Below are 13,440 nucleotides of genomic sequence, written 5' to 3'. Positions count from 1 at the left end.
ATAGACCTGCAACCAAAACAAAAAAATTCAAATGTTGATTTAGAATTTGAATGTCAACGTTGTAAATGAAATGAATCTGACGGTAATTTTGCGTGTGCACTTATTTTGTAGGCAAAGTAAGAACATATCTTCGAACACATTAGCGATGGAGGCCCAGTGTTACTATATGTTGAAGAACAATGCTGTGAGTGTAAATGACAGTGAACGGTTGGTGTGCACATACATCAGCTCCTGCAGTCTGGTAACCTCTGGTTCTGGTGAGTCGGCCCTCATACTTCAGAACAATCTCTCTGGCCTGCCTGGGACACAAAGACACACAGGTGGAAGCAAACTCAGTACATTTACTCACATACTGACTAGACTTGTTGCGTTCTTTACTCAAATATTTCTAATTGTTTAAATGTACATTTCTACCACTACTCCGCTCAGGGATGTACTGAAACTTTAAGATGTCTTGCTGACACCTGCCTCCTCAGTTTGGATAAGCACGTCACCACTGACCAGAATCAAAACAAGACCGGCCAGAAAAGCCTATTGAGCTGGAACACTAGTCACAGTTCGTCACGTTCACGATGAAAATGACTGAGCCAATCAGATTTTTAAAAAAAATAGTATTTTTTAGGGAAATATTGTATGTTTTGCTCCAATACTCATCTGAGGGTAGGGATTTTTAAGTATTATAAACACATTTTTAAAAACAAATGATTAGATGTTGCACATTCTGAGGTTTCCTGATAAGATGATAATGGATGAGCGAGAGATCAGAATAACTCATACGAACGAAAACCATTGGTTAGGTTTAGGCAACAAAACTACTTGGTTATGGTTAGAAAAACGATCATGGTTTGATGTTTCAACGCAACGTAACAACGTATACAGCGTAACAACGTAGCGTTACAACGTAGCGTTACAACGTAGCGTTACAACGTAGCGTTACAACATTACGTAATTACGCTGATTTTTGGTTTCATAAGGTACACAAACAATGGTCTCCTGGGTGAAAGTCCTGTGTTTGTTTGACCCATACTCCACCCCTCTCACCCACGTAGTGAACTTTCTCGCTTGTTATACTCGTAACTACACCACGGAACTATCAATAACAGCCGCTCGATACACTACGTCACTTGCTCCGCGGGACGCTCATTATACTACTTGCTCTGACCAAATGCAAAAAACTTCGGGTTTCGTCGTATCCATGGTACAATGCCAACATTTTTTCCCGGCGAGGAGGCTGCTGTTTGTGTCCCGCGTGAAACCAAAAAACAACGGTGCCTTATTTTAATTCACATCCGTAACTTAAATAACGTAACAAACATACTTATTTTAAGTCAACCATGATGTTTTACTAAACCTAACCAAGTACTTTTGTTTCATTTTTATTTACTTAACATTTCCCTCGAAACGTAAATATGAATGCTGTTTAGTTGTCTTGGAATGTCATTTTCTAGGAGACAGGGTTCACATGATTTCTATGAGGCTCTATGAGGTGTTTGTTCTGTGGTTTAAAACAAATTGGTTCCTAATTTGTATATTCTGAAATGTGTACTTTTTAATACATTACACTGAATACTATGGTCTTAACATTTTTAAATCATAGTGCAAACCAGTACGAAAACCCAGACTCTTCTAAAACCAGTCACAGCAGACTGGTCCCATTAAAATAAACTGTCTAAAGTGATTCTGTAGCTTTACAGTCCATAAGATAAGAAACCAGCTCATCCTGTCACAGCACAATTCAGAGGGCTATGAGCCACGTACTAATCAATTACGACACTCAACATGCACTTTACACACTCTCCAATGGAAAGCAACTGTAGTTTTTACAATTTTGGAATACAATTATTATTTATATTTTGATGTTATATTTTGTCAGGGTGAGGGATGAAGTTAGATTGAAAATTCAGAGTAAAATTCAAAGTAAAAAAATGTGGGTTAAAAAAATCACTGATTTGTGATGTGAAATACGAGCAGTTATTGCAGTGGGAGTAATCGCAGACATTCAGCCTGAGATTAAAGAGGGTGTAAAAGCGCAGACTTGCATCCCGTCCCTGATGATGGTAATAAAACCTCCGCGGTAATAACAAACTGCCCATATAACCTGTTATCCATGGCACATACTCAGCACATCTTCCAAGCTCTCTATCTACTCTAGTTTTCTCTGGCTCGGCCTGTTACGCTATCTGCTGCTCTAATTACATCCAGTCAGTTGGAAGCACACAGCCTTCACAGTTTTGTGTCTGATCACAACACTTAGGAATGAGCTTCTTCTTTAGACATGTGGACATGCACAAGGTTCATGTGGCATTCGAACACCTGGCAGAATGTTCACATACTTTGAACCATTTACCACAGATGTGTCTGTGGTAAATGGTAACAACGTAAACGGTTATGTAATTTTGAAAATCAAAGAATAGAGAGGAAAATAAAAAGAAAGAACAAAGTCCCATACATGTATATGTTTATGCTTCTTCTGCCTAATCTATGAACAGATTCTGTGACTGTCAGTGGGAGTAATTAGTTAAATAGGAAGAACAAACGAATGAGTCAATCAATCAGTACAAAACCAATTCTTCGGTGGGCTTCCAAGTTGTAAACAGAGTTGGGATGCAGCAGCAGAGGCTCTATAACCAACCCGGTCACCTCAAAACCACATCCATGTACTATTAAAGCTGAAGTAGGTGAGATTGGAGCAAATATGATTAAAAAAAGTTATTTTTATAAAACGGTCACTCTATCGTGACAGTAGTACATGAAACAGGTAACCCAAAAAAAATCATGTTCCTCCGGTGTCCTAACGGCATCTGCAAGATTTCACAGACCGGAGAAAAACAAGAAGTAAGAGCTGATCTGAGATCTGCTGTCCATCTACTGCAAAGCGCGAAATCTGATCTGAGATCTGCAAAAACTTGCAAGAACTCTCGCAATACTCGCTGTCCGACGACCTATCCTAGCCTTAACTACTCGAGATCAATGCCTAACCTCAACCATCTCGCGAGAGTTTCCCCAGTTTGCTGGCTCCCTTCTAGCCACTACCATCGTAACTGAGTGTGAGACAGGACCTTTTTACTTTTTCAATATTCATCCAAAATGACCATATATCCATATAACAATTTCATTAGGAAGAGTAGTAGCCTTTCTCAAATATACAGAGGTGAAGAGGAGGGAGAGAGTTAAACTATCAGAGGGAACAATCAGACTCAGGGGTACTTTAGGACTTTGAGCTTGCGTCTCATTGGCCAGGGTCTGGTCCGAATGTTGGCGATGATCTCCTTCTGATACTGAATGTTCTGGAACATCTCCTCTGGGTCGTTGCTGTCCACCCGCTCATCCTCTTTATCTTCATCATCTGAGGAGCTGCAGGAGAAGACAATGACACAATGAAAAAGGGGCTCGGTCCGCTGACATCGAAAGGAAAAGAAAAAAAATAAAGAATGTTGGGCGGTACAGTTAACTTCTGTGAGGTTCAAATCCTGCGTGCACTAACTGTGAGCTCCTGCTCTGGTAGACTACCAGTAAACTTGTTTCATGCACGACTGATTTGGTTTATGATGAAGTTCTGAGATTGTTAGTTTACAGTTCAGCTTACTGTGGAGAAAGAGAAGTTAAAGTTTGTGTCCTCATACTGCTCAGGGACTGAAGAATATGTGTGTGCATCACAGAACTGATCGTATTAGAAACATTTAAAGAAGAACTGTCACCATAGCAGTCTGATCTCATCTCTCATCTCATCTCTCATCTTCAACCTCTTATCCGGGGTCGGGTTGCGGGGGCAACAGCTCCAGCAGGACCCCAAACTTCCCTTTCCCGGGCCACATTAACCAGCTCTGACTGGGGGATCCCGAGGCGTTCCCAGGCCAGTGTGGAGATATAATCTCTCCACCTAGTCCTGGGTCTACTGTGTGGCCTCCTCCCAGCTGGTCTTGCTTGGAACACCTCACTATGGAGGCGCCCCGGGGGTGGGGCATCCTTACTAAATGCCCGAATCACCTCAGCTGGCTCCTCTCAACGTAAAGAAGTAGCGGCTCTACTCCGACTCCCTCATGGATGACTGAGCCTCTCACCCTATCGCTAAGGGAGACACCAGCCACCCTTCTGAGGAAACCCATTTCGGCCGCTTGTACCCGTGATTTAGTTCTTTCGGTCCTGACCCAGTCCTCATGACCATAGGTGAAAGTAGGGATGAAGACTGACCAGTAGATCGAGAGCTTTGCCTTCCGGCTCAGCTCTCTTTTCGTCACAACGGTGCGGTAAAGCGAATGCAATACCACCCCCCCGCTGCTCCGATTCTCCGGCCAATCTCACGTTCCATTGTCACCTCACTCGCCAACAAGACCCTGAGGTACTTGAACTCCTTCACTTGGGGTAAGGACTCATTCCCTACCGGAGTAGGCAATCCATCGGTTTCCTGCTGAGAACCATGGCCTTAGATTTAGAGTTGCTGATCCTCATCCCAGCCGCTTCACACTTGGCTGCGAACCGATCCAGTGAGTGCTGGAGGTCACACCACAGCAGTGTGAATGTGTTTCAAGTGGGAGGCTGATGTGAGGATGATGCAATATGTGTTACTCGCGGAGAGCTTCAACCACTTAATTTCCTGCATTCTGGTAATTTCTTATGCACCAATTAATGGTGGAAATGTCTTTCTTGATGTGAAGGAAACTCAAAATTCAGATGGCAGGTTAGGATTCAAAATATAAAAATATAATGGAATATAATTCAGTAAGGCTCTCAGGCATTTTGTTTTCAAATATTTATTCTCCTGTAGATCGACTTTTCTCATTTAATGTTATCTGTGCTGAGTCAACACACACATTCCCGTCTCTCTTGTTTGGGGAAGTAGCCTGTGCGGCGGCGACGTTTTGAGTTCAGGCTGGTGCACGCCAAGGGTAGAGTACGAGCAGGGAGGCAGGGAGGCATCTGATTGGTTCTTTCCAAGCGGACCGCGAGGCAGTGATTGTAGACGTTTTTACAGGATTACAGCAGCTACAGCTCTTTTCCGGTCATTTTACAGAGCTCATCAGTAATGGATCGCTGTCGGGGTGTAAAGACCATTTCAACCAATATAACACATATATATGTATATATATAATTTATAAACCTCTGGACTTAATAGCTCATATGTGTTTCAGCAAGATTTCTGCTCGTGTTCAAAATTCAAATATTCTCTGTCGAGAATAACATCGTACTATTTTGAGGGAAGAGTTGTATTATTACGAGAGTCAAAATTTAATAAAAATACAGTCATGATGTTTCAAGTAAAAAACCTCCCTGCCATATAGTCTGCTGTGCATGCAGATCTGCTGATAGCCTTCAGAGCATCTGACAGACACACTACGTCGTTTAGGGCTCTGGTCTCTGGATGAGACTAAGTTTAGCGAAGCGGCTGTGTCTGTTGAAATTAATATCATCGGTTTTAGAAATCAGAAATAACATCAAATAGCATTAGAGAAGTGCAGAACAGAGTGTCAGTTGTTGTTGTGTGTAAAATCGCTGCAGTGAACGTGATGCAGGGCGCACTGGACACAGCATGGTGACCGCCACACACGCTCTCCTCCAGTCACCTCACCCGGCACATCTCCACCACAACAGACAGCCGTCTGATTGAAAGCTGTCACTTTCAAGCGGTTTCACGTTCTTCAGATGCAGAGAGATAGTGGGCTTTTTAGGAAATATTTACCGAGGACCATGGCTACGGCCATGATTCCAGCAACAAGCGCATCTAGTGAGCGCGCTTTGAGTTTGCCGTGTGCTCGAAGCGAGTCAAAATAGTTTAAATCCTGGAACTGTGGAGTCTGGACTCCATTATTTTTCTACACAATGCAGCCAAACACTAGGCTAAAAAAGACAGTAGGCTTTAGAGCAAGGGTCAGCAACCTTTACTATCAAAAGAGCCATTTTAGGCAAAAAAAATAAAATAATAATCTGTCTGCAGCCGCAAAACATTTGAGCATTGTGATGAAGGTAACACAGTTTATAGTCTAAGTATATAGTATATAAGGTTAATGCAGTGAAGGCCAAAGTGACAATGTACTACGGAGTATTAGGGCCACATTGAGAGAAAAAATTGGAGATTTCCAGAATAAAGTCATAATATTACGAGAATAAATCATAACTTTACAAGAAAAAAAGAAAATAACTCGTAGAATTACTACTTTATAATATTATGACTTTATTCTCATAATACTACGACTTTTTTTCTCGTAAATCTATGACTTTATTATCGTAATCTCAGATTTATTTTTTTCCTCAAAGTGGCCCTAATACTCCGTCGTACCACAGACCTACAACAATGATACATAAAAATGAAAATGTAAACAAAAAAACAGTTATTCATTTCCATTTTTAAAAAATCCACAGGGAGCCACTGGAGAGGAGCTAAAGAGTGGCTCCGGAGCCGCAGTTTGCAGACCCCTGCTTTAGACCTACATATAAGAGTACTATTTTGTTAAAGTTCACCGCTGACATGTGAAAAAAAGATTGTTTGTGCTGCAGGTGCTGCTGTCAGTTGTTGATTCTGATCTGCTTGGTTTTGCCCTTTTTGATGGATTCATAAAGAAATCCAACATTCCCTTTTGCGTTGCCATTTTCTTGTGCTGTTGCGGATCTGTTTGCGTGTGGGTCACGAGACTTAAACGCAATTTCCAATCGGACTGAAAATTTGGATCCACTATTAACCACTTACTGAAATCAAAATATCATTAGAATATGAACATAACCAACAGAAATGAAATGAAACATTTTATTTATTATTATTTTAAATGTATAGTTGTGAATGTGCAGGTCCTCTACCATCTGTCGGGGGCTGCTGCAGCACCCTCTGTACCCCTACTACTTCCCACGGCCTTGACCGTCACAGTCAATGTGTTTCATTTCATTTGTCCAATTAATCAGATTAGTTGTCAACATGTAATGCTGAACTGAATTATGTCAGGCTAACTTTATATACATGTAATTATACTGCAGTTCTACTTTCAGCCTAATTGATGTACGGTTTAATTTATTTGTTGATTATAACGACATCCTGGCTGATTTCATTCTGTAAGTTTGAATGTATTTCCTTCTATCCAATAGTGCTGATCAATACTGTAAACATTTCATCAGGGGAATTCCAACCGTCCGTCTGATTGTGCCGAATGGACAAAGTTGAGGATTTAGAGATGGAAAATGATGAATGCAGGGTAAAATATTAACAACAGAAATCCAAAACGAGGTCAGAAGGTCAGGACCAAAATGTGTGCAAACTAGAATACTGCCTCATGGTTGTTTCCCTCCGCCAACCAGTCAATGCAGCTTACGTCCATGTCTGTCCAAGATGTCATCACTTTATTCTGTTAGACATTTGGGTGTAATTGTAATGATTAGCATATGAATCTTATGTATCTTCTCGGGGGTATACTGTAATATATCCTGTGCAGCATCTTCAGTGACTTCATAATAAGTCATTTATAGACTTTTAAAAAGAAATACTGTATGTTCAGAACATTTCTTCGATTGCATTGTCCGTATTTTGTGATGTATTTGTAATAAATGCTGTATACATTTTAGAAACAGTCTTCTCTGTAGAAGAATACAGCTGTTTTAGTGACCTCTTAGTTAATCTGATGAAAATATCTATATATAAGAGATACATCAGTATGCCTCTGTAGCACGCCATCTTACAAATCACCATTACAAATAGAGAAACAGGGTTTTTCCATCAGGGTGAAACCAAATACACAGCGGGTTGAGAGGAATTATATATCCAAACAATGTTTCATTATCACCAAGATCAATACATCTATCATATTATTTATTCACGGAGTCAAACTCTTTGATAAGCGGCTCATTCCTGTTATGCAGCAACATTTCTGTCCCCATGAATTACTTCCTCATATTTTCTTTAAAATGTGTCAAATATGCAGTATATATAACAAATGTCTTAAACTACAGATTAAGGTCTTCTAACATAAACAAAGAATAATTCATATTAAAACACATTTGTTTTTACTTTACTGAGCTTTTTTTGGTGTATGTGTAAGTAATCAACTTCAACAAGAACTATAAGCCATACAATTATAGAATATGCAAAATATTCATGTATTAACGCATGCCATTTAGGAAATTCATATATATATATATATATATATAAATATATATAATGTGAAACCTGAAATGCGTGTACCACAGGCCAAAATAATACTGATAACCGTATTCAATACTGTTCTACAGATGAAGAATTTATTCACTTTTTCATCGTGGAAGACCGAATGCAGCTCGGAGGACGGCTCGTTGTGATTAAAATGAGCTTGCAGCTCGTTGTCTACCTCACTACGGTTAGAAAGAGCCCTCGTTGGTGTTTTAACAATTTTCGTTTATGAGTTATTGATCCGGGAAGTTTGAATCTGTGAATATCTTTCCAACTCTAGTGAACTAGTTCAGTTCTGCAATCGGTCTTCCACCATGAAAAAGTGAATAAACTCTTCATCTACACACATGTCTAGCAGCACCAACATCTGTACGGATAATGACCTAAAACACAAGATGGCAGCAGCGCCTTGATGACGTCACATTTCATCCGATATTCTCGGGTTTCATTCAATATTCTCAGGTTTCACATTATATACATACTGTATATATAGTATACATGTAATAACTTCCTAAACGGCATGCCATAATATATATACAGTATGTAATGGATAATGTACAGTGAGCGGGTCATTGTTGTGTAACCCCTACAGGGCGATGCGGTGGACCTCGGAGGGGTCTCTCATCGCCCTGAAGGGGATTCTATCACAACAATGACCCGCTAGCGGGTCCGACATCACAGCTGCGCCCATAGCAACAAAAATATATATATATATACATACAGTATATATATCCATTGAGACCATTTTCAGGAAGTGACATTTTAGAGTAAAGTAGGGTGAGCATAAACTTTCACTCATGTCTTTTTTTGTCACACTGTTACAGTTCCACTCTGTTCGGCTAAATTATGAAGAAAGTTGGTCCGATCAAATTTTTAAACCATATTTGATAAGTTATAAAAGTTCTGTTAGCTAAGCCCCGGATCACTCACAGAGATATGGCTAATTTAGCTCCAAATGTTACACCCTGTGAGATCTATAGACCAGTACAAACCAGTCTACCCATAAGGATTATAATGTGAGTGCCTGAGATTGGCCAATATGTTTGAAAAACCCATCTTTTTTTTCAATAGACATGAGGCTGACATTTTGCTGCATAACAGGAATGACCCAGGCACTTAATGTGATTAATGAGCTCAGACTAAATTCACCAAGATGACCAACAGGTCAGAATGTCAGCCGCGTGGTAGTTAATGGTCACACAGCATACAGGAAACTCTTTGTAGTTGTGCCTGATGATTAGATTTAGTCAATGACTAATTGTATAACCTACAGGATGTCATTTAAGCCTCAGAGAGATGAAAGCCATGAAGAGTGAGAGAAAGAGTGAGGCTGACATGAAAAACAGACAAGGCTTCCAAGAAATCCTGATGAAAGTAAGAGACTCACCCCTGCTGGTGGTTCTGGTAGGCTGAATAAATCCGTCTGGAGTTCTTCCTGATACTTTTGTGTCTCTTGGCTGCAGACAGAGACCTGCTGCTGCCAACCAGAGGCTCAGACACTGTACTCATGCTGTCTCAGATTGTGTGTGCAGACACTGCATGGTCCTCAGCCCGACTGGCCTGGAGCTACCTGCTGCTCTGGAGCCCCACTGGAGCATCGCACACTCTCAGCAGTACAGTCCCTCACTCATCAGCCCAATCACAGCCACACTGACTGCTTAAAGGAGCAGCACCAAACTGGACATGTTAGACTTCTTTAATTATAGATTTAACTACACTGTTATAACTGACAGCGTATTGTTGTGTATTACAGGGAGAGAAATTGTTACAATATGATTCCACAAAAAAACAAAAATAGATATGACTGTAGTCCAATATCAAAATAATAATAATAATAGGACACTGTTAGCTCATTAGCATAGTTTCCACCTGAAAGCCTTATTTTTTCTCATTAGAAGAGAAATCTACAAGAGTTAATCTGAAGGCAACTGCTTTAGATTATTGGAGCAGATGAAGTTATCTAAAAACGGCTCTGTACGGACATACATGTGTATGTATGTATGTATGTATGTATTGCATGTTGTATTGCATGTGCATATTGTATATTATAAATTGTATATTGTAAATAATACTATGCGCATATAAGAAAAGATAACAACTAGTCAATATGATTAAGTTAAATATGTCAGTTATGAATTGGTATTGTGATTAAGTTATATTATTAGTAATGAATTGGTATTCTGGATTGATAACAAATTTATATTTTGATAAGGATAATTATATCAGTAATTCATTTATATTTCTGAATGAGAGATAAAAGGTAATAATTATATTTAGACAAATTTAGGAAAATGTAATTAAAGTATATGTATAGCTCAATAAGGAAGCTGGTTAATTATTAATGAATGACTTATGGAGAAGGTGTCTGGATTAAATAAGCTTGTACTTCTTCTCACTCCTTTTTTGAATATGTAAATCATGGCATCAAGTGTTTGACAATTTATTTTTCTTATGCTTTTCATTGTATGTAAATACTACTTCTTTCTGGCTGTCCACTTGTTGGTATTATCAATCTCTTTTTCTTTTCTTTTTTTGTATTCTACACGTTCAAAATAAATTTTTAAATTAAATGAATGAATGAATGAAATATATTACATTTTGTGACTATTTCACAAACTGTCGTGACACTGTGTTGAAAGATATGACCTTTAAGACATTAGAATTTAGACCAATTAGTGGCCCTGAAAGCCACTAAGGCAACATTTATTAGCCACCCCAATGCAAAAATGTTGGCCAGAACAAATGATTTTGCTCATCTTTAGTGGAGTCAACAGTGTGCTATGGGTGATGCTAGAGCAGGGGTCAGCAACCTTTAATATCAAAAGAGGCATTTTAGGCAAAAAAAAAAAAAAAAATCTGTCTGGGGCCGCAAAATATTTGATCATTGTGATGAAGGTAACACAGTTTAAAGTCTAAGTATATAGTATATAAGTCTAATGCAGTGAGGGCCCAAGTGCAAATGTACTACGGAGTATTAGGGCCACATTGAGGGGAAAAAAATCAGAGATTTACAGAATAAAGTTATAATATTACGGGGAAAAAGTCGTAATATTACGAGAATAAAGTCATAATTTAACAAGAAAAAAAAGAAAATAACACGCACAATAACTACTTTATAATATTATGACTTTATTCTCATAATATTCCAACTTTTTTCTTGTAAAGTTATGACTTTATTTTCGTAAAGTTGTGACTTTTTTCTCGTAAGCATTTGACTTTATATTCATAAAATTACGACTTTTTTTCTCATAAACATTTGACTTTATTCTCATAATATTACTACTTTTTTTTCTCTTAAATTTATTACTTTAATCTTGTAATATTATGACTTTATTCTCGAAACCTCCGATTTCCCCCCCCCCCTCAATGTGGCCCTAATACTCCGTGGTACCATAGACCTACAACAATGATAAATAAAAATGAAAATGTAAACAAAAAACAGTTATTCATTTCCATTTTTAAAAATCCACAGGGAGCCACTGGAGAGGAGCTAAAGAGCGTGGCTCTTAAAGAACGTGGCTTCGGAGCCGCAGGTTGCTGACCCCTGTGCTAGAGGAAGCAGGTGACATATAAGCACGTTCATCCTCTGGGCATCATGAATGTGCTCAGCAAATTGAATTCCAATCTGCATGTTGCATCATCAGACATGTCAGCAGTCTTATGAGATTCTGGTGGTGCTGGAGTGACACTCAATACAATATTTTATTGAGATATATCTCTCTGTAGCAAAGTGTATAGAGCTTCAGGAAGAGCTACTTTTGTTCTCAGACATACTCTGTTTTTTCCCTTACATTTTGTTTTTAATAAAACCTTTTCTGAATATAGGTATGGGTAAATGTATATGCTTTTAATCATAAGTCTGCATGGGGCCTTTTTTGCTACTGTAATAGTGTGATGTGCCTCATGTTCTTTTGGCTCCTGACTCTGTTCAGCCATCACTGAAGCTTAATGAAGACCTAACAGATGTCTCTTGTAATTGGTGGCTGTTTGACTCTACTCAGAGGAGTACTTCTGACCAATGTGTCTTTGTCCATGTGGACCAGTCCCAGCTTATGACTTCAGATGGGAAACCTGGACATTAAACTCAGTCTGAGCTCTTGAATGATTCGGCAGAGAGTTTGGGCAGAAAGCTCGTCGGAGCTCAAAGCCTGTAGAATTAAAAGTAGGAATTGATGTCGGATCCTGCCTTTTACTGCCAGTGTTGTCTTTACAGCATTGTTAAGATATTTGGCTCTCTGATGGGAGTCGGAGCGTCACGGCACTCACTAGGTGAGAGGCAAGGAGTCTCTGGGGTGGCGTTGATACAGTATGTAAATATCAAGGAGCAACCCCTAGAAAATGTGGCAGAGTTTGTCTACCTGGGAAGCAACATCAGCACAGATGGAGGAGCAGATAAGGATGTGGAGCTACGCATCAGCAAAGTAAGACATGCCTTCAGAACACTCCGACCTGTATGGCTCTCTTCCCAGCCCTCCAAAAACACAAAAATCTGAATTTTCAACTCAAAGGTAAAATCGGTCCTTCTCTATGGCTGTGAAACCTGGAAAACCACAAACACAATCAGCAACAAACTGCAAGTGTTCACTAACAACTGCCTCCGATACATACTGAGGATATGGTGGCCCAGAAAAATTACAAATACAGACCTGTGGAAACAAACAAACCAGGAGCGAATCAACAAAGAAATCAAAAGGAGAAAGTGGAGATGGATCGGGCATACACTCAGAAAACAAGAAACAAACATAACAAGACAACCTCTGGACTACAACCCACAAGGAAAGAGGAAGCCAGGGAGACCAAAAAACAACTGGAGACGGTCTTTGCTCGACGAGCTAAACAAGATTGGGACCTCCTGGCAAGAAGCAAAGACCACTGCACAGAAGAGAGTGAGATGGAGATCCATGGTGGACGCCCTATGCTCCCAAGGGGGCCAAGAGGACTAAGAAGAAGCACCCTTCAACTTACCTAACCAGCACAGCAGCTAGTTTTTCGCAATATCACAAGATCACATGAAAGTCCATCTAGTCAGGCTTCAGGTGTTTGTGTCCATGTTGCTTTTTGCTGTTGTAATTTGTTTGTATTCTTTGTAGCTATCCTTCATAACAACCTGTTCCTCTTGACTGAAGTAGGTGATCGGTCCATTTTGTGCGGTGATAGTCAAATGACGCCAAACGCCCCCCTTTTATGGGTCTGCCTACAACAGGGGTGCCCAATACGTCGATCGCGATCTACCGGTCGATCGCAAAGGTAGTGTGGGTAGATCGCATGGCATTAAAAATTTTTTTTAAAAATAGACGTCAGCCTATCAGAGCAGA

At 39.7% G+C, this 13,440-nt stretch overlaps 1 protein-coding gene across 1 annotated transcript in view; it reads right to left on the bottom strand.

Annotated features, from left to right (window-relative positions):
* tmc3 (transmembrane channel like 3) overlaps nucleotides 1-9,665 on the bottom strand; it is a 54,407-nt gene extending 44,742 nt beyond the window's left edge. The window contains exons 1-3 of the mRNA XM_074623818.1: nucleotides 9,513-9,665; nucleotides 3,208-3,354; nucleotides 224-299 (exon numbers count right to left, since the gene is read on the bottom strand). Coding sequence (XP_074479919.1) covers nucleotides 224-299; nucleotides 3,208-3,354; nucleotides 9,513-9,634 — 345 coding nt within the window. The 5' untranslated portion in view covers nucleotides 9,635-9,665. The remainder of the gene's footprint in view (nucleotides 1-223; nucleotides 300-3,207; nucleotides 3,355-9,512) is intronic.
* Between the last annotated feature and the right edge of the window lie 3,775 nt (nucleotides 9,666-13,440).

Source organism: Sebastes fasciatus, chromosome 2 (genome assembly GCF_043250625.1).
Source record: "Sebastes fasciatus isolate fSebFas1 chromosome 2, fSebFas1.pri, whole genome shotgun sequence".
NCBI lineage: Eukaryota > Metazoa > Chordata > Actinopteri > Perciformes > Sebastidae > Sebastes > Sebastes fasciatus.
This window is presented reverse-complemented; position numbering and strand designations above follow the sequence as displayed.